The 22,581-nt window shown below is 43.1% G+C and overlaps 1 protein-coding gene across 2 annotated transcripts in view; it reads right to left on the bottom strand.

Annotated features, from left to right (window-relative positions):
• Positions 1-22,267, bottom strand: part of si:dkey-178e17.1 (tricarboxylate transport protein B, mitochondrial) — a 26,889-nt gene extending 4,622 nt beyond the window's left edge. For both annotated transcript variants that reach the window (XM_054731633.2, XM_015973141.3), the window contains exons 1-4: positions 21,887-22,267; positions 5,537-5,644; positions 4,918-5,017; positions 283-421 (exon numbers count right to left, since the gene is read on the bottom strand). In XM_054731633.2, the coding sequence (XP_054587608.2) occupies positions 283-421; positions 4,918-5,017; positions 5,537-5,644; positions 21,887-21,998 (459 nt within the window). In that variant the 5' untranslated portion in view covers positions 21,999-22,267. The remainder of the gene's footprint in view (positions 1-282; positions 422-4,917; positions 5,018-5,536; positions 5,645-21,886) is intronic.
• Between the last annotated feature and the right edge of the window lie 314 nt (positions 22,268-22,581).

The raw sequence follows: 22,581 nt of genomic DNA, 5'->3' as shown, positions 1-22,581 counted from the left end.
CGTCAGAAATTTTACTGGTAAAAAACGGGGTCCCTTGGGAAAAAGGTTGGGAACCACTGCCCAGTGCCTGCATAGTCTCTCATCCTCAGCACAAGAAGCTTTAAGTGTTTATTCTAAAGCAATTAAAAAATTGTATTATTTAATTTGCTTCTCATCCTTCAAAGTTTCTCCGTGCAAAACTTTAAATTGCTGCAAAATCTTCAGTAATAAAAACTAAGCTCGGATCCAGATGTTTTCAGTCCAGCTGTAAACCTGGAGCCGTCACACGAGTTGTTACCCCACCTTGACAGTTTCCATGGGGCAGACCACCAGAACGGCCTCCAGGACCCCCGCTCCAAGCCCACAGAGCAGCCCCTTGGTGCTGTCCAGTCGGCCGGACTCGTCCTTGGCACGGTTACTCAGGAACTCAAATACCCCGAACCTGGAAATGTGACACAATTAGAGTTGTGAACTTCAAATTTGGTTTTGTCTTAAGGTGTGTCCCCATTTCTTTATCTGTGCCGGATTTTGGTGACTTGAACAAACGTTCTGCCAGAGTCGCCGGTGTGAGCCACAGCTTGGTTTGGGATGTTTGCTCCAGCGTCCAAAAGCTCAAAAACAGGCATCGTTTCATTTAAAACCCCATTTTTGTTTCATTCCAACTGCGTTGTTGTTTTGTTAAATTATGAAAGAAAAACTGAATTTAACACTGAAACACATAAATCACCAAGAAGGGTTGCAGGAAAGGCTGATGGGGTTTAATGTCGGTGAACTTTTCACTATCTGCAGGATTCGATAAGTGAGGAAAAGTCGGGCAAAAAGTGCAACAGAAGCGAGAAAAACAATTCCTATTCATCTTCTAAACAAATGGCTGGGCAGTGGTGTGTCCAGATCTTTTAAAATGGGGTGGCCCAGGTGAGGCACCACTTTGTGCATGGGTGGCACCCATGGTTATGCTTTTTTTTATTACCCCAAGTCTTTTGTGGACAATGAAACACCTATCTAAAGGGAATTCTGTGTGGTGGCACCTGGGGTGGCCAATCAGATTCCAAGGGTGGCATTTGCTACCCCCAGGCCACTCCCTGGACACGCCCCTGTGGCTGGGCATGCCGTGTGTGTGTGTGTGTTGGTGCATCCTCGTTAAGGAAGCCAGCAGCAGCGGCCATGAGGGTGTGGTTTGTGTATCCCTGCAATCAGACAGCGGCTCCTTCACCAGGAAGGTTATTTATAGATGAAATTGAATTGTGGTGACAGCAGGACTCTGCCTGGTGCATTTACCGGGGGGGCAGACACCAGGTCCTGATAGATGTCTTGTTTTTGTCTTTCCTCTGAGACCGTTAACCTGCTGCCGTCTCGGCTCCAGTCAGATGAACTCCTCGTGACCGGGCTCGTGTAACTTTAGTTTTCTGCAGCGAGACGTGCTCCTGCTCATCAAACCTCCACGTCTGCTTTCAAATCCAGCTTTTCTACAGTTCACTGACCATCTGATAAAAACACACACTCTCTCTCTGTTCCTTAACTGCAGACTGCTTCTAAGGTTTGGAGAAAATAAGATAATACAGTGCTCCTCCACATAAAGCATGCTTGGTCTGCACGGGGGCGGCGGTGCACTTATTAACTCGCCCTGTGAAGCAAACGCTGCTCATTAAAGGCTGCCGGGGCAGAAAAACGCTGGTGTCGGACCAGCTCTCCTCTCCGTCCAACACACCATGGACGTAATTTTGGGGGGGGAAAGGGGGGACATGTCCCCCCCCACTTTCTCCAAAGTCAAGTTTTCACCCCTGCACTTTTTACCAATACTTTATATTAAATTGGCACTGGTTGAGCTCTAGGACCAAGCAGAAAACAACCATTTGTGTTGAAGCCTGTTTCCCATTAGAACATACTGTAAAGACCCCCCCCTCCACACACACACACACACACACACACACACACACACACACACACACACACACACACACACACACACACACACACACACACACACACACACACGTGTCCCCCCACTTCTAAAGTGAAAATTACATCCATGCAACACACCCACTGCCAAGGACGTAATTTTCACTTTAGAAGTGGGGGGGACACGGGGGGGAGGGGGGGTATCTTTACAATATGTTCTAATGGGAAACCGGCTTCAACACAAACGGTTGTTTTCCGCTTGGTCCTAGAGCTCAACCAGTGTCAATTTAATATAGCGTAATATTGTTTTTGGATGGTAAAAAGTGCAGGGGTCAAAACTTGACTTTGGAAAAAGTGGGGGGGACATGTCCCCCCTGTCCCCCCCCCCAAAATTACGTCCATGCCCACTGCACTTTAGGTTCAACTATGACATCTTTTGGCCGACATCCACAGCCTGAGATGATTCATGCCAGGCAGAAGGAAGCTGCCCAGCCGTGACGGCTGGGCAGCTTCCTTCTGCCTGGCATGAATCATCTCAGGCTGTGGATGTCGGCCAAAAGATGTTTACTAACAGGTTCGTCTTCTAGGTCGGCTCTTCAGAGGAGAGGGTGGTGGATGAAAAGGACGAGCAAGAGAGAACGAGGGAGGAGGTTATGAGTAAAGGGTTAACGGGGGAAACAAGGAGAGGTTCGATAGCAGGTCCATCTCGCACATCCCCTGGCAGGCTTCCATAGTCCTCTGCAGTGCATGATGGGATAAAAGTAATCAGTTAATGGAATGGAGGAGGAGGAGGAGGAGGAGGTGGCCGTTGTTAAGCTGAAGCATTCCTCGGGATTTATGATCACTGAGATTTGTGATATTGCTGCTACTCCTTCAGGAAGGATGAGAACGTGTTGGATGCTATGGTCATCACTTTAACGGAAGGTTCTAACCAAAACAGCAGCAAAAAATAAATAAATGATTTCAGACAAAATACCAAAAAGACAATAAAAGGGAAACAAAAATGTAAAGAACAGGATGTTATTGCTTCCCGGAAGTTTAAAAACCTCTTTTAAAGCACTCAGAGGGACCAGATCTCCAGTCATTCTGCCACTGGTTTCCAGGCTTCACCAGTTCAGTCCCACTCAGGATTTCAGTCATCTTCAGCTGCTTTTTCATGTTGACCCTCACGAATGATCCTTGATCTACCAGACTAACATCCTGTCATCCAGCATCGTCTCGACTCCATGATCCTTAACAGAATAAATCAGGTTCGGACGATGGAGGAAAATCTCATGTGGGCCAAAAGATTTCATCATTTAAAACGTTCCTTGGAAGGTTTTAAGGAAAACTTGGTGCCTAATGCTAGAATTTTAGCATCCTGATGAATGCACAACTACTTATGATCAGAAAACCCTCCAAATGTTCTGCAATGTGAACTAAAACACACTGATGACACTCTGGAACACAACTCTAGAAGCTGCTGCTTCATCCCAGAGAAGCTTTGGTAAGAGCTTCCCATAACGTCACCTTCAGCAGCCGGCTGGAAAAATGAAATCACTTTTCGCTGCGTGGTCTTTGGTTAGGAATAAAAATGGTTCTGGGTCATGAAGTAAGTGAAATAAGATCAGAAACCACTAAAAATACAGGGCGTCAAAACTCCAACACTGTTCACTTCCTCAGAAATAAACTCTACAAGTTGGCACAAAACTATTCAAACTCCCTCTGGAATGGATGCTGGAAGATGACTAACAAAGCGTGCGCATGCACAAACACACACCGTGCATTTGCATACACACGATCAGCACAAGTCTCCATCTCTGCAGCCCTATTGAGACCCTGTCTGAGTTTGAGTGGCATCTCCTGCTCCGCCTGGTTGGGCCGTCTCCCTACTGAGCAGACATGCTCTACCCTCCAGCATCTCACACACACACATGCACGCACGCACGCACGCACGCACGCACACACACGCACACAGAAAGAATGAAAGAGATAGCGATGAAATGAAAGAATGACACAGAAGAAAAAAAAGCTGCCGGCATTGTTTTGTGCAAGGTGTGTGTGTGTGTGTGTGTGTGTGTGTGTGTGTGTGTGTGTGTGTGTGTGTGTGTGTGTGTGTGTGTGTGTGCGCGCGCACTTTTCTGTAGATAAATGTCAGCGCTGTGAAAAAAACAACATAATTACACTGAAGGCTGGTGTGGTATTTGTGCCGAGGTTTGCGGGTAATGGACCAGAATAATTGGACTGTTTGTCAAAAGTTTCATGTTGAAAATCACCGAAGCTTAATACGGGTTTTTACTTTAGTGAATGCACCTTTGCTGCAAAAGATAGTTTTATTAATGATCCGAATTTGCAAAAAAGCATGAAAAACGTTAAAAGTGGAGCAGAACATTTCTGAGAAAATGTTGGAAATACTGAAACAGGTGCGAGTTGTGCAGACATGAGCATACAAAGTAAGAATAGAAAAACAAAAAGAAATAGTGCATTTTAAACTCGCTGTGAAACACAATGAGGAGTCAGACGATCTCATTCTATTAGTTCAGTTGTTTGTAATTATAAGAAAAAACACCTGAAGACCTTTTTTCCTCTGAGAAATGTGTGAAAAATAACATCCAACAAGTTCTTCAGTTGCACTCCTCGAATTTTTTACTTTCAGCTAGCATGTCAGACGCGCTGCTGAGTGGAGCGGAGAAGAGACGAGGTGAGGATCCAACGCGGGTGGAACAAACCGGCAGGCAAGTGGGAACGATTAACACAGGTTTATTAAGCACGCTGACACTGGAACAATGAACCGACTCAAGTCACAGAACAGAAGGGGTTTAAATACAGGAGGACCAGGAGCTAAGGTGATTGGGAAAACGAGAGGCAGGTGGGAGTAATCAACGAGACACAAGGCTGAACCAAACAGGGAGACAGGACAGGGTGTGACATAGCAAACAGAGGATTTACGTGGCACGAGCTTCAATTCAAACCCAACTTTTATTTTATGTAGCGACAGTTCAAGAGCCCTCGGATCTAAATGTAGCACGAATCCAGAACAGATGATGTTGTTTCACTTACCTCACCGCAGATTTGGGTATGGATCCGTACAGCAGGGAGCTGAGTCCTCGGTACAACCCTTTAACACCATGACTCTGCACTGTCTGCTTCACACAGTCAGCTGCATGAACACACACACACACACACACACACACAGGTCACAATGCAAACTCTTCACAATGACTAAAACACAGAGTACTGACTGTTTTTCACATTGAAACCACATAAAAACAGAGTATCAGACATGGATCCATCACATGAAGTTCATATCACTGAAATGTAACTAAGTAGAGAAATACCTGATTTCTTTCTGCTATTTCATTTAATAAAACATTAATTTTTTCCTTTCAACCTCCTCCTGCTGTCGCTCCTCTAGAGACATCGTTCCAACTGTCCATGTTTTGCTATCAAGCCAAGAGCACAGCCAAGCAAGAACAGCAGCAGCTGTCTGGAGCGCTCATTAGCATAGTCTCCACTCCTCAGAGCCCCAGCAGACGTCAACAGAGTGGGTTTCTGATGTGCACGGACAACGAGCGTCTCCACTGGTCTGTTTTAGGAACACGCCCAGCCACAGACTTCCAGAATCACTGATGCACCTGGGAATGATGGGTAACCAGATAACAAGCTGCTGGGTACTGACCTATTCCTCTGTACTTTGGAGGGTTGGCCTTCTCGTCCAGCTGTAACTGGGTCTTTACGTACTCTGTTGGAAACGTGATGCAGATCTCGATACCTCCCGCAAGTCCACCTGGAATGGAAAAAATCAGAAACACCAATCATTATTTTACATTAAAGCTGGAGTACGTAGTTTAAACTGTTTAATTCAATTCAATTCAATTCAAGTTTATTTATAAAGAGCCAAATCAGGACAAGAGTCGTCTCAAGGCACTTCACATAATAAACATTCCAATTCAGGTCAGTTCATTAAGCCAATCAGAAATAATGTTTCCTATATAAGGAACCCAGCAAATTGCATCGAGTCACTGACTAGTGTCAGTGACTATACAGCAATACTCATACTAAGCAAGCATGCAGCGACAGTGGAGAGGAAAACTCCCTTTTAACAGGAAGAAACCTCCAGAGAATCCTTGCTCAGTATAAGCAGCCATCCTCCACGACTCACTGGGGATGGAGAAGACAGAGCACACACGCACACACACACACACACACACACACACACACACACACACACACACACACACACACACACACACCCATGCACATGCACACGCACACGCACACGCACACGCACACACACACACACACACACACACACACACAAGACAAAATAATGTGTCTACAGTTATATTGTGATGTCTTAGTAAATATTCTATTTGGTGAAAGATAAACTTTATTGTATTTATTCTAGTGGATCTATAATTAAACGGGTAAACTAGTAGTAGCACATCCAACGTCAAGGAAAGCAAAAAGTTATTATCAGGAGAGGGAGAATGTTTAAGTGGTTAGCAGCAGTGTGCTAGTCGATGGCCCCCTCCATGAGGCCACCACAGCTCAACAGAACATCGTTGTAGCTTCTTCTGGGGAGAAAAACACTTAGAGAGAAAATAAAGTTAACAGCTGAAATAGCAGGAAATAGTACAGTTAAAGAGCAGATTGTAGAAGAAAGCAGTAGAGTGTGGAAAGTCGTCAGTGTATCCTCCAGCAGCCTAAGCCTATAGCAGCATAACTACAGAGATAACTCTGGATAACCAAGCCTTTTAGATGGAGGCGTGTTGGAGGCAGGGCAAGGGAGAGCCGTCTTTACCGACTGTACACTCCACCTCCCTCTACTGCCCCACTCGTCCAGATCTAGGCTAACATCAGATTTTAACCATAGGCCCTATCAAATAAAAATTTTTTAAGCGTAGTCTTAAAAGTAGACAAAGTGTCTGCCTCACGGACTAAAGCTGGGAGCTGGTTCCACAGAAGAGGAGCCTGATAACTAAAAGATCTGCCTCCCGTCCTAATTTTAGATATTCTGGGAACCACCAGTAAGCTAAAAATTTAAAGTAACTTAAAATTTGGGGTCTTGTTCACGTGTGAGGGTAGGAGGCATGGACGTAATTTTTTTGGGGGGACAGGGGGGACATGCCCCCCCCCCCCCCCCCCACTTTTTCCAAAGTCAAGTTTTGACCCCTGCAATTTTTTACCATCCAAAAACAATATTACGCTATATTAAATTGACACTGGTTGAGCTCTAGGACCAAGTGGAAAACAACCGTTTGTGTTGAAGCCTGTTTCCCATTAGAGCATACTGTAAAGATTACCCCCCCCCATGTCCCCCCCCCCCACTTCTAAAGTGAAAATTACATCCATGGTAGGAGGGATCGGGAGATCGACAGGCGGATTGGTTCGGCGTCTGCAGTGCTGCGGACGCTGAGCCGATCTGTCGTGGGGAAGAGGGAGCTGAGCCAGAAAGCCAGGCTCTCGATTTACCGGTCCATCTACGTCCCAATCCTCACCTATGGTCATGAGCTTTGGGTAATGACCGAAAGAACGAGATCGCGGATACAAGCGGCCGAAATGAGTTTCCTCCGTAGGGTGGCCGGGCTCAGCCTTAGAGATAGGGTGAGGAGCTCGGACATTCGGGAGGGACTCGGAGTAGAACCGCTGCTCCTCCGGATCGAAAGGAGTCAGTTGAGGTGGTTTGGGCATCTGGTCAGGATGCCTCCTGGACGCCTCCCTGGGGAGGTGTTTTGGGCATGTCCTGCCGGCAGGAGGCCCCCGGGTCGACCCAGGACACGTTGGAGAGGTTACATCTCCAATCTGGTCCAGGAACGCCTTGGGGTCCTGCCGGAGGAGCTGGTGGAGGTGGCCGGGGAGAGGACGGTCTGGAGCTCCCTAGTTGGGATGCTGCCCCCGCGACCCGGACCCGGATAAGCGGAGGAAGACGACGATGACGTAACTTAAAATGATGCTGCTGAAAACAACACCCTTGCTGTGAAAGGCGTTGCTGGAAAGAACATTAACTGAAGGGCAAAGTGCCAAATATTTTAATAACTCCACATGATTTTAGGAACTTGGCAGGCCGTGTTAGTGCGGCTGCAGCTTTACTCAGCCTTTCCTTGTTTCTCTTTTTTTCCCTTGTGAATTAAAAGGAGGCACCGTTACATCATGGATCATTACCACGATGCAACCACGGGCTTTCACTTCATAAACATTTAAAGCATTTAAAGCATTGCTGTCAGGGAGGAAGAGTTATGAACCACGCTGCAGCTAAATGAACGTAGGGATGAGTGCACGAGGAAACTGAGCTGCCTAATAAATGTCAAACCAAGATGCATTCATCAAAAAAATAATAAGAAATGCATGAAAAAAAGAGGTTTCATCCAGAAATCAGCTGAGCAGACAAGGACAAGTGCCCAAAATAGGAGCCAAGGTACAACACAGATGAGTCAGAGGAAGGAGGGATGGAGAAGAAGGTTGACATTAATTAAATTAACCACTCAGCCTGCAGGGAGGGTCTCCATTACCAGGGCCAAGACCCTCCATTAGCTCAATGACACACACAGATGCACGGATACAAGGCAAACACACACCCACACACACAACCGTTTTACAGATAAAATGTCTCATGCAATTAAACAGCTGATAAATATCTGCACATTCTGAGTTAAAAAGACTGAAATTGTTGCGGAGCTCCACCGAGGGAGAATATTCAAAACACAGATGAATGTAGCTTATGTGTGTGTTTTATTTTTTTTTTACTTTTATCTAATAAAATTGCTCAATAATTTGTTTTAAATGTGCTAAAAAATGAATCTGCTGGTTTTTTTTTGACAAGAACTGGGAGATATGAGCACCAGTACTGTCCTCTCTTCACTGGCGACCGTGTCAGGTTGGAGCAGATTTAAAGCTCCTGTTGCTCGCCTACAAGGGCTGGCCCCTTCAGACGTCTCCCATCTTCTGCACTTGTGTGTCCCATCATGAGCTCTAAGATCTCTTATTATTATCATTATCATTATTATTGTTATTATTATTATTATAATTATTATTATTATTATCATTATTATTATTGTTGTTGTTATTATTGTTAATATCATTATTATTATCATCATTATTGTTATTATTATTATTATTATTATTATTATTATTGTTATTATTGTTAATATTATTATTATTATCATCATCATCATCATCATCATCATCATCATCATCATTATTATTGTTGTTGTTGTTGTTATTATTGTTAATATTATTATTATTATTATTATTATTATTATTATTATCATCATCATCATCAGTATTATTATTGTTATTATTTTTAATATTATTATCATTATTATTATCATTATTATCTTTATTATCATTATTATTATTATTATTATTATTATTATTATTTTCATTATTATTGTCATTATTATTATTATCATCATTATTATCATTTTCATTATTATTATCATCATCGTCATTATTATTATTATTATTATCATTTTCATTATTATTATCATCATCATCATTATTATTATTATTATCATTATTATTATTATTATCATCATCATCATTATTATTAGTATTATTATTATCATTATTATTATTTTCATTATTATTATCATTATTATTATTATTAACTTGATTAATCTTCATTGACGTTAATTTTAACCAGTGATATTTAAACATTTCTAATAAATAAAAACAAAATAAAACAGCATCATGGCTGTTCTGGCCTGGACACACACACACACACACACACACACACACACACACACACAAACACGATCAATCCTCATCAGACAAGCAGCATCTGTGGATACAGCTTGTCTGTTTTCTAGTCCATTTTGCAGCCTCTATCCACACACACACACACACACACACACACACACACACACACACACACACACACACACACACACACACACACACACACACACACACACACACACACACACACACACACACACACACACACACACACACACACACACACACACACACACACACACACACACACACACACACACACACACCTATTTACGGTGACACCCTAAATGACTCCTGTGTAACTGCCAAGCGTGGCTTCCACAAGCAAAATGACCATAAATCTTTATCTTCACAGGCTCGCTCCCCTCTCCTGTTCAGAGTTTTTGCCTCAGCAGGACCTTCATCTTTTCTCATCCTCAGATTTTCTGGATCGTACCGTAAAATCAACGCATCCGAGCAGACCCCTGACACCTTTTATGTAAAATAAATAAATAAATAAATGTAACACCAGCGGATGGGGAGATATCCAGAACCCTGAGGCTGTGAAAAATTGTTTAGCGGCTCATATGACTCCAGAAACCTGAAGTGTGCAGCAAGCTTCGTGTAAATCAAAGTGGCTGAAGTCGATTCACAGTTTGGCGTCCCTCTCTGGTAAATTTATAACTCAATCAACAGCCCCCGTGTAAGCCCTGGTTTCTGTTTCTGTCACATCCTGCCAAAGGAAATTCAGCTGTCGCCCAACGTGATGTTAGATCGTCCGATTCCATCCCAGAGACGTTCACACGCAGCTGCAGCTCTGTCCGTCCGAGGCCGGTCGAGTGGGTGTGATCCTATTCGTGCACGAGGGCATTAATAATAAAATCTGGCACCAAAGCTGTTGGAATGACGCTGGTTTTACCGTCTGCTTTTTAATGATCACACTTGCCAAACTTGGATTTTATTGATGAAAACAATCATTAAATCAAATCAAATCTGCAACACACTCAAGTGTTCTCGCTGTTTTACAGACAACTAAAAAATCACTAAACATGAAACAGTGAATGTTTAACATTTGGGACCAGAATGGGAACATTTCACAGCTCAGACTGATTAACTGTGCAGATAAAAGGAATAAAGTAAAGACAACATTTAGGAGTAAACAAAAATTTTAATGTTTTAATCCATCTGCGCTCTAACCGTGTTATTTTTCTGGATTTTAATGTTTATTTGCATGAGAAACACGCTAATGGGCCCATGGCAAACTGGTGACACGACCAGCGCTGAAGCTTATGGATCCCGATGCTCTAACAGAAGATTTATGGCTGTGACCCATACGAACTCCTCTTCCTCGCAGAGCAGACAGATGTAGAGCTGATCCAGGAGCAGCTGATGGGGAGGAACTTTCTGAAATCCCACCATGCCTGCTGCTGCCCAACTCTAATGAGCCTCAAACGCATCTGCTCCACTAAAACTTCCCTTATCTGATTAACCCTTCGATGCGTAATGTCACTACAGTGGTGTAACGGTATGAAATGACCGTTTTCCACCTAAAAGTCATGTCCCCTCTCCTCTGACACAGAACTAGTCTGCATGAGATACGGCCTCAAGGTCTCATGCATTTGTTATAAACTGCTTCTTTCCAGCTCAAGAGAAGAATGAAGAATGGACTCTCTCCTTTAATAAATCAAAGAACTCTATTTTAATAAAGCTAATCAAACAAAGTGTTAGTCAATAATAAGATGTGACCAATCTGTGAAGTCAAAATATTAATTACTTTATTATAATCCTATAGAATATAATAAGTGATATGACTTTAAATGTTTCCACTAGGACTGATCTCACGTAGCGTTAAGACATGACACATTGCTTTACTGATCCAATCAGAATCTGCCAGATCTGACGGAGGCGTGGTTTTGGTGGTGTTTGGTAAATCTGTCATCTTTTCATTCGACCACAAACCAAAACATCCGAAGTATAAAACTACGCCCACGTCATCTTTAACGCCAGTTCAAAGCGTTCTAGAGAAGTTGTCGGAGTGGCCAATCCGTAACTTTCCTCTTCAGCCGAAAGAACCAACGGCAAGCTGGATAAAATCTGTTGCTGTTCCACCTGCTGCAACGGTTCCTTTCAGAATAAAAGCTGAACCATCACGGCCCAGGTTTGGGTCTCGCTAGATGCCAGCAAACTGTCGTGACCCGGAAGTATCTCAAGACTGGTGGTCGGCTGCCGCGGCTGTGCTACAGGCTTCGGCTCCACAAAGGTCAAGCTGGACCTTTACACCTCCTGATCTAGACGGGGACTTCTGCTAAGGGTACGTAGACCAACGGAACGGCGTCGATTGTGTTTATCATGTGTACATCACCTTCACTCCCACCAGAACTATTCGTTTCTCCGGATTTACTGGTTCTGAGCAACATGGCACACTACACTATTCTCCGTCTCATTCACCTTAGTTACACCATACATTTAGTATTAAAGTAAAGGCTGGTTTACGCTTCTCCGTCAGCTCCGCAAGGGACAGACACGCACGGATTGACGGAAGCGTTTTGCTCTCATACTTCTCCGTCTCCTGGGGAGCGTTGCAAAGCAATTCCCCGCCAGGACAGCAGAGGGCGAAGCGCTGTTCTGTGGTATCCTGTCATGTATCGGTCCAAGATAGTGTGTTTATATTGTGTTTTTTTTGTATATATAAGAGACTTTTTAACACGGACATATTTGTCTCTCATCCTCCTCCTCCTCTTCATGCGCTCGCCTCCTCTAAACCCACGTTTCCTGTCATTTCCGTCCACAAATAAAACGCTTGCTGCGCATCTTTTCACTCCTCCAGTCACGGGAGATTAAACGTTCATGTTTTTAGAGTTTTTTCGCGAGGTATTCTTCAAGCTGCTCCGTGTCTGCCGCTAGTTATCCTCGGCTCTCTTTATGTTTTTGAGGGCGCGATGGCGGCGGTGTAGACGACAGCGGCGTCCTGACCAATCACAAGCTTGCGTTGTCCGTCTCGACGGACGGATGTTTAGAAAAGAGAGCTCGACTCCGTCCGTCCTTGCGGAGCCCTCCGGCAGGCCCGCCAGGACGTTGCGTGTCTCCGCGCTGACGCAGACGGAGAAGCACGAATCAGCATTTAGTCTAGTTTAATTTGTTTAGTAATAAATCTTTAAACTTTTAAACTCGACTCTCTCTTCTGTTGTCTCTGAGTTAATACGAGGTTGTTATCTAATCCCTGCAATAAAAAGTTCCAATCTTCTGGTTAAAAGTACCCACAGATCCATAAGGTTGATTTCATATTTACTCTGGAATCTCATGTCTTATGGCTCATTAAATAACATGTAAATTAAACCATTACAGTGGACAGGTACTCAAATTTGTTATTTATTATTTTTTTGCTGTTAAGCACAGCTGTTGAAGACTTTATTGCATTTGAGCCGCTCCATCTGGACTTCAGTAAGTCAAGCCAACATATTTCATGTTCAGATTGCACGCTGTCCACTGAGGCGGACGTGTAATAATGTAAATTATTAGATGTTACAAAAATATTTGTTGAAATTGTTTTTCATTCACACCTAAAGATTAATGGGAAAAAAATTGTTTAAAAAATCATGGTTGAAGATTTCATAATTCATGCATCAAAGGGTTAAAATGACAACCTGGCATAAACATGCAGAATATTAAATACTTCCATGTGTACATTTTCTTACTTCGTTTTCCACCAAGCATCAAATTAGCATCTAATTGAACATTTGATCTCAGATTCTTTGAGCACAGAGGGAAAGAGTTCTCTGATTCAAACGGAGGAACGATGATCTTCAAACACGAGGAGCATATTTGCGTTTGCTTTTCTGCAAAAGATGAAAAGAATAATTCATCTGACGCCTGGCATGTTAGACTTCCTCTGTCCTGAACAACACTCTCTGCTGATGATTAATTACAGGAAGGATGCTCATTCATTTTACATGAAAGCCGTATAAAAGCTGCTTAGGTCCCTGCAGCAGGCAGAAATTACGCTGAGTTACAACAACAGAGGGCTGAGGGATAAAAATCTGTTGTTTCTGTGTTTTCATGATCATCAGTCACCAAACAAGGAGGGTCGCATTCTGTTAGTCCCAGTCAGCCTGAACCAACTGAGTTTTAGAGCGTTTGAAAACTTAACTGGTGCATTCACAGAAACTCAGACATCCAGAATGATTGTTGTCTTGTGAATCTTTAAAGTGGACCTCTCTACATTTGAGACGATTTCTGAAGGAGAAACCAGACGCTCTCAGTCATTCTCTGCTAAATAATAAGGTCAAAACTAGCAAGTTAAAATGGGCCAGAAAAATAAAGATTCTTGTTGCTTTCAGTAGAAAACACCAAAAATCTGTGATTTCCTTTTCCAGCTCAGTAAAACAATAAACATAAATAAACAGTTAAAGGGACATTATGGAGGTTTGACAGCCAAAACATGTATAGAAATAATAAATGTCTTCTTCATACATTCTCCTGCAATGCCCTGGTCCTGTAGAATGAGCCCTGACATTTTTACTGTGATCGCCTGTTTTTCTGTAAAATCACAGAAAAAGAGATGCTCGGGTCGAGCAGGCTGCTTCATGCATGTTCACGCTCAGGCATCGCCCGTAGCATTTGCTATCCGTAGCTTTAGCAGCAGAGAGAGAGGCAGTGCCACTTTGTCGCTGTTCCTAACGCCTAGTGACAAAGCTAGCTACATTTCTGAGGACCCTTAGCTACTTTCTGTAGAACTTTCTTCTAGATATTTCCTGCTAATTAGCAACAAAATAGCCATTTTCACTCCGAACCGTTCTTTGGTTTGACGTTGTTTCAGCTGTCATCAAGGATATAAATGTTACAGATACAATAGATGTCACTGGTGCTTTAGCTCACCTACTAAGACGTCTGACTCTCATGCAGAAGACCTGGGTTTGATTCTGGATGTGAACATAGTTTATTTAGAGTTTCATTTTTACATTAATGGTGTGTATTTTTTACAGTAAGATTCATTTTTGGAACAAATTTTCAAGCAAGGGAAGGGAATGATCTGAGCATGCAGGAGGACTGACCCATCATAAACCTTTGTCGGCTGTGCTGAAGAGAAAGGTACAGAACCACATTAAATAATTAATTAGCTGTGTGTTCTCCTGTCCTCTGTCCTCCGACACACACACACACACACACACACACACACACACACACACACACACACACACACACACAAGGGACTGTCTCAGCTGTTATTTTCATTAAGGAGTGTGCACGTACAGCATGTGCGCCTCGTGCACGAGCCTACTATTGAAGCTGCCGTTACGCTTTTGGCCTGAGGGGGCGATCACGAGCATGAAAATTCAAAAGTCCGTAAAGTCCCTTTAATTGAAGACAAGAAAAGTGTTTATTTTTTATATAAAGACTTCTGTAGATAGATGTGAAATCCTTTGTTTGTATTTTTTCCTTAAAGCAATTTAATTTCCAGGATTTGATGAGTTGATTGCTTCCTTTTTCTTGGCCGACAAGGCCGAGGAAAAACTTCTTGCCTGGGGTTGAGACACGCGTGACCTCTGACCCTTAAGACGTCCTCTGCACTTTGCTTCCTACAGGATGTATAATAAGTGTGAGGAGGCTTTCAGATCTGACCAGAGGAATGTGTTTTGTTTCTTTACGTTGAATCTGAAAGGTTTTTATCTCCAAATCAAAACAAGATGAAGTCAGGTTGTCTGATTAAACACGGGGAACGATTTTACACCACAGAAAACAACAAATCTCCATTTGCTGTGTCTTAAGTTTAACTATAATTCACTTTACAACCATCATTAAGTTTGTGTTAGGACGTGCGTGATTTGTGCTGACGTGATGCTACATGGCGTTAGCTGCTGTAGCTAATCCTTCATTTGAAATTGTGCAAAAAGGGAGAAAGAGATTTGTTATTAGGATTTTGTGTTGTTTGTACATCAGTTAGGGATTATGGTGTGTGCTTTATTAATGTTGCATCATGTAATCCTGGGAAGTCATGGAAACAAGCGACAGAATGCTGCAGGTGGTCAAATTTATAAATGGGTTTCTCTTGGTTTTAGATCTGAAATGAAACATCTGGAATGTGAAATCTGGGTAGTTTGAAGCCAACATTTTAAGACTTCAGTTTTACATCGTTGGTATTTTTAGAATAAAATAATTCAAAGATGCAGATAATAAGGATCCAGTGGTGCCCTTAAGAGGGGGCTAGAGGAGGTCATGGCCACCCCTGGTAAATTATTGGCCACCCCGCAGCCCTCCCAGGGAAGACTGCCCCCCTGGATAAATAACATTCATGTTCACACAAACAATACATTCATCTGATGTAAGGAAGATGTGAATGTTAAGAAGAAATCAAATATTTTAACACATAATTTCTTTAAAAGGATGTTATGGAAGTGTGACAGCCAAAACATGTATAGAAATAATAAATGTCTTCTTCATACATTCTCCTGCAATGCCCTGGTCCTGTAGAATGAGCCCTGGCATTTTTACTGTGATTGCCTGTTTTTCTGTAAAATCACAGAAAAAGAGAGATGCTCGGGTCGAGCAGGCTGCTTCATGCGCGTTCACGCTCAGGCATCGCCCGTAGCATTTGCTATCCGTAGCTTTAGCAGCAGAGAGAGAGGCAGTGCCACTTTGTCGCTGTTCCTAACGCCTAGTGACGAAGCTAGCTACATTTCTGAGGACCCTTAGCTACTTTCTGTAGAACTTTCTTCTAGATATTTCCTGCTAATTAGCAACAAAATAGCCATTTTCACTCCGAACCGTTCTTTGGTTTGACGTTGTTTCAGCTGTCATCAAGGATATAAACGTTACAGATACTATGAATGTTACTAGAGTGTAGCTCACCTTGTAAGATGTCTGACTCTCATGCAGAAGACCTGGGTTTGATTCTGGATGTGAACATAGTTTATTTAGAGTTTTTTTTTTACATTAATGGTATATTTTTTACAGTAAGATGCCCAATTTCTTATTTGAGACTCGCCGAACGGCATTGAATTCACAGATAAAAAAGATGTGGGTTCAACTTTCATTTTGGAACAATTTTTCAAGCAAGGGAAGGGAATGATCTGAGCATGCAGGAGGACTGACCCATCATAAACCTTTGTCGGCTGTGCTGAAGAGAAAGCTACAGAACCAAATTATTTAATTAATTAGCTGCTTGTTCTCCTGTCCTCTGTCCTATGACACACACACACACACACACACACACACACACACACACACACACACACACACACACACACACACACACACACACACACACACACACGGGACTGTCTCAGCTGTTATTTTCGTTGAGGAGTGTGCACGTACAGCATGCACGCCTCATGCACGAGCCTACTATTGAAGCTGCCGTTACGCTTTTGGCCTGAGGGGGCAATCGCAAGCATAAAAATTCAAAAGTCCATAAAGTCCCTTTAAAGTGACGCAGATGTGTATTTTAATGAATAAAATGATGTGCAGTCATTTAAAGATATTGGTGGCTTCGTAACATAACCATAAAAACTGGCTCTAAAGTACAGGACTAGCATCTCTGGAGACGCCATATTAGTTGCGATGTTTCCTTCTGGCTGGCTTGTGGTCCTGTGCCTGTCGATGACGTCACACTAGATGACTGGACGGACATACGGTTTTCAGAAGTAACGTTATCACGTTCGAAAACATTTAGACGCTAATAAAGATGAATTTATTAACAAACTGCTAAACTCTTTCCAAAGCATATGTGAAAGAACAGAATCTAAAAAGAGATGCAAGACATTTTGGCTGAGCGGTATTGCCGTAGTATGATGATGTCACTGGCAGGCGCAGGACCCCGAGCAGCTCCAGAAACTACAGCATCGGCATCGCATTCTCTCCATGGAATTAACCGAAGGACCAACAGAGTCTGAGGGGTCACGCCGAGGTCGTATGCTTTCGGCTCCACAGGCAGTGTTCCCAACTGTTTTTGACTGAAAGTAGCTGAAGTTCCCCCCAAAGTCGCTAGATGGCACTAGATGACGTCATGTGCTAATTTGCATACAACGCAATGACGTCATCTGGTTTGCGTGATGACGTCACCGGTCATGTAGAGTAAATCAAATAAAACCCACGTGATTTTATTAAAAAAAAGATTTAATTTATTTTTTAAAATTTTATTAAAATAAAAAACCCATCGAATACAAAACAGCAGCCTTTAAAACAACAAGGAAAGACGGCACAAAAAAATGGAAGGAATATTTCTATTTTGCCTGAAGAGAATGGAACTCGCAAACACAAAAATATTAAATTGATAGGAATGTATGTATGATTGAATTAAAATGAATTTTCTCTTGTAGTTTTCAAGTGCCTTGAGATGTATTCTTCTGTTGTGATTCAGTGCTATATATTGACCTAACAGATAATATATGTTTTGTTTTTGTTTGTTTTTGTTGTTTTTAGTACTTTTGTGTAAAAAGAAGCAGGTCGTATTTAGTACTCAGATACGTTACATGCAAACTGCCAATGACCTGAGGTGTTTGTCTCACAGTATTATTCTGTTTTTATAAAAGTTTTAAATGTGCTATGTTATTGAACTCATCATAGAGTTCCAATGTTCCTTGAATGCACCACAAGTGGTGCGAGAAGCCATGTGTGAGTGCGACGCTGCCTGCCAGTGCCAGCCGAGCTCAGCTGCCGAAATGCGGCAGGATGGCGGAAGGAGCGGTCGCCCTTCATGAAGCTCCGGTTCCTAGCTCAAATAATGGACTTGTGAAAACCCACAAACCTCTGATTGGCCAGCGGGGGTAGCGTGATCATGCTGCACGCACGTGCGCAGATCATTTTCTTTCTGATCCTCTGGAAGGAAGGACGGTCCTGTCGCTTCAGATTCATCTCTAATCTGCAGGTAAAGCCGGCTACAAAGTTGTAGTCAAAGTAGCTGAGGGGGTCAGAAATGTCGCCAGATTTGTCGCTAGGCGTTTTTTTGAAAAAAAAAAAAAGTCGTTAAGGGGGTCTGAAAAGTCGTTAGAAATGGCGACAAAGTCGCTAAGTTGGCAACATCGTCCACAGGTAACAACATTTACCGTAAAGTTTTTAAACTAGCGACAGTCCTGACGATATGGTATAAAACTATCCTGACATGTACGTGCTGCCCCCCAGGGCCATGAAACTACACGCTGCTGCTTTAATTTAAAGATCCGACTGACGTTTTGCCTCCGGCTTTTCTCAGGATCAGTGTTCATACGGTTTAATAACACGTGTGATTGAAACAGCTTCAGCCGTCTGTCGGTTTAATAAGAAAACACTAATCAGGAATGTTAAATTACTCCGTCGTTCTGTCAAAGAAGTGAAATTTATGACTCTGGAGCGTGCAACACTTCTTTCTGCCCTCTGGACAACATCCACTCACGACTAAGAAAATAGGTTTTGGTCACCTTTATTAAGAACCGTTTTACAGTAATAGACTTAAGATGGAACAGACTAAAGTGGCTCTTAACTGCAGGTGATAAAAGCTTCTAAATACTAATAAATTATTGGGTTTTTTTCATCGTTTTTAAGTTTTTTCCAACCCAGAATGACTGAACACGTCTCTGGTTGATGTGAGTGTAAAATCAATAATACTTTCTTCTCTGTTTCTGTGTCCGAGGGAGCATCGGAACATTTAGCTGGTAAAATGAAGGGATGGAAGGCTGCGCTGTGATTTATTAGCTCTCCTCTCGGTACCCGTGGTGTGGGAGGGGACTCGGTTTGCCGCCTGTGACGTGAGGAAATGAGGGAACGAGCCACAGTTTGATGAGCCCTTTGAGCCCGAGACGAGACAGCCACTTAGAAACCCTGACTGGCCTGAGGCTGGAGAGAGAGCCAAAAGAAGGAAACACGACGGTACGCCCTCACTAAAACTGCACTGGAACAGAAACCCGTCATTCTGACTCCTTGTCCTAAAACTTGACACTGAAGAACAACCAGAGTCCCATTTGGGGGCCGCTCTCCTCCCCTCAGGCCGCTCACTGATAAAACTCCGTTCTTCATCCCCTCAGCTGCAGCCATCATCTCTGGATGTCGAGAGGAGACTTGAACGAACCAATCAGAGCAGAAAGAGCTCACGGAAAAGCACACAGCCCTCCTCCCAGGCGCTGGCTTCTTTAATCCATTAAGGTCTGACCTTCTATCTCTACTTGCTTTGTCTACGTGGAGCCGACGGGCACGAACGGGCGACTCGCCACAAAGAAACACTGTGAAAGAAAGATTTGGCTGAGTTAGACATCAGAGGTAGATTTCTGAACGGAGGGAGGAGATTTTTATCATGATGAACCACCAGCCGTGTGTTTATCTGGGGTCTGCTGACACACGTTGTGCTCCTGGACCTTGGAGAGGCAAGTTGTCTCTTAAAGACTGAGCTCAGGAGGAGTCGCAGAGCTAAGACTCGGTATGACATCACGCTGCTGTCTTGAAACAGACAGGCCTGACTCGAGCTCAGCAGAAGTGCAGGGAGCAGGGATCGACCCTGGGCCATGACCAGTCAGTCAGGCTTCACCAGACGGGTGGAGGAAGGGTTTCAGATCGGCCCCGTTGACGTTTCACTACTCAAACATCACCCATCACATAAATCATCTGTTTTTTCCCTTTTTAACCCTAGAGGCACGGGAACGACGACGCAGTTCGTGCACGATGATGCCCTGACTTCTAAAAACGTAGAATTTGGGATAAATCGTGAATTCTTGATGAATCTGCAACCTGTTTACACATTTTCTGTTGGCCTGGGTTCCTGCTCGTAGCGCGTGTGTAATAAACGGTGTCGTAAATAAACAAACATTATTGTCACACATCTGTCTGAATAGATGAACCTGCAGGCCTCGACAGGCAGGTTTTTCAGGATGTGTAGCTCCTAAGGTAACCCTCTGGAGGCAGGCGTTGCAGATCTGCAACGGTTAAAACCTGCCTGGTTACTCCACAAACGTACGTCAGGGTTAGGGTTCGTCCTTTTATCGAAACTTATGTTGAGCCTGAGAGGGTTACGGGCAAAACGACGTCCTTTATGAATTATTAAGACGTGTCTGGTCACATGTGATAGTTTACCACCGATCACAACTGTTAGATTGTGATTAGTCATGTATTGCAGAATAATTATGATTCTTGCAACCAAAGGGAGTTGTTGTTGTCTTCAGCTTTCATTCAAAAGGAATTCATTCAGAACCATAAAACATTCAGTGGGGGAAGGCTGCCAGAGCACAAGGCTGAAATCAGCAGCCAGACACCAGCGTGTGGCCGAGAAACAGAGACCTCTGAGAGGAGAGGGTCGTCATCATCATCATCATCCTCACAGAGGGGTCAGGACAGAAGCATGGGGAGAGGGGCAGAGGTTCTGATTCAGAGATGTCGCTAAAGAACAACTCAAGCTACTGATTTAGTTTAAACCACTCAAATGTTGTATAGAAAATCAAATCAAACATGTTTGAAGATCTCTCTCCTAACTGGTGTCACACGTGCCGGCGAACGAGGCGGAGAAGAGGTGAGGATCCAAACGGGGTGAGGAAGACAGGCAGACAGGTAGGAACAGGACATAGAAGCAATGATCCGACACAAGACACAGAACAGAAGGGGTTTAAATGCAAGAGGGCCGGGAGCTAGGGTGACTGGGAAACGAGAGGCAGGTGGGAGCAATTAACGGAGACACAAGGCTGAACCAGCCGGGGAGACAGGACAGGGTGTGACAATTGGAAGCAAATTTCCAAGCTGAATTTACTGGTTTCAGTCATTTTATCAGACTAATTTAATCATTTTCAAACGCAGTTGCGGTTACTGTTAGTAAACATGAATGCTTAAAACTGAGACTTAACCAACAAACAATGAAAATGACCATCTTTGCATGTCTGCAGCTGTTTTAAACAAGTTAGTGAAAAAAATCCTCAGGAAAAAAAAGCTATTTCATGAGAACTGATCAGTTTGAAAAGATGTTGAGATCAAATGTGTTAACGGTTGCTCTGGGGGACAGACCGGTGCCTGAGAGTAAAACTGAGCTCATTCATTCTGTAAATGAGGACAAACGAACGCGTTTTGAAGAATCTGGGAATCTTAACTGTTGCCAGGTCTTGTGTGCGTCTCTGGAAGAAGCTGCGTACACTCTTTGCAACCTTAAGCAAAACTAAAATGACCAACTTCACATATTTATTCTGATTTATCTGAGGTGTTGATTTTCTTTAAAGTTTAATTTATGACACGTTTTTCCACTAAATTCCCTCAAAACACCTAAAGCCTTTTCCTCACACCCAGCTTGCCTCTAACCTGTAAAACCAGTGACGTTTACTAGAACTTCTCTCTCCTCCGGACGCGTGACAGGTCGCGGTGAACCTACCTGCCAGAATGGCTTTTCCTGGATGAGTTAGTTTCGCTCTCCCAGCCGGCGCCGCGGCAGCCAGACACCGCGGTCTGGAGAAGGGGCTGAAGAATGTGCATTTGTCCTGCATAATCACTCACAAACGACAGAAAATCTACCAAAACTTAGCTGCTACGTTCTCTTTATTGTTTTCTTTAGTTATTTCCGGCTCTCCTTGAAGCGGAAAGGCGCGCGCGCATGAGACGGCTAGTGCGCTCTCCTGGACGCAGGTGATGTGTTCTGCGCCTCCAGGATCTCTCCGCGAACAGAGGGCGGATACCATCAAGGAAACTGGGGTAGACTCTTTCCGACGTGTGTTGACTGTAACCATGGTGATTATCGATGCTGGTGCGTAAGAGCGCAAAGCAAACCGGAAGCGATGATGGATGAGGGTGGGCTTTTGAGGAGTCATCGCGCAAAAATATAACAGGCCCAGGGGCGGTCTACAAAATTATTTATGGGGTGGCAGAAGAGGAGCAAACATTTTTCTAGGGTGGCAATACATATGTACGCACATATTATTTATATATATGTATATATATATATATATATATATATATATATATATATATATATATGTATATGTATATGTATATGTATATATATATATATATATATATATATATATATATATATACATATATATATATATATATATATATATATATATATAT

The sequence above is a fragment of the Nothobranchius furzeri genome, chromosome 17 (genome assembly GCF_043380555.1).
Source record: "Nothobranchius furzeri strain GRZ-AD chromosome 17, NfurGRZ-RIMD1, whole genome shotgun sequence".
Classification (NCBI taxonomy): domain Eukaryota; kingdom Metazoa; phylum Chordata; class Actinopteri; order Cyprinodontiformes; family Nothobranchiidae; genus Nothobranchius; species Nothobranchius furzeri.
The sequence above is the reverse complement of the archived record's forward strand: the minus strand, read 5'-3'. Positions and strand labels throughout refer to the sequence as shown.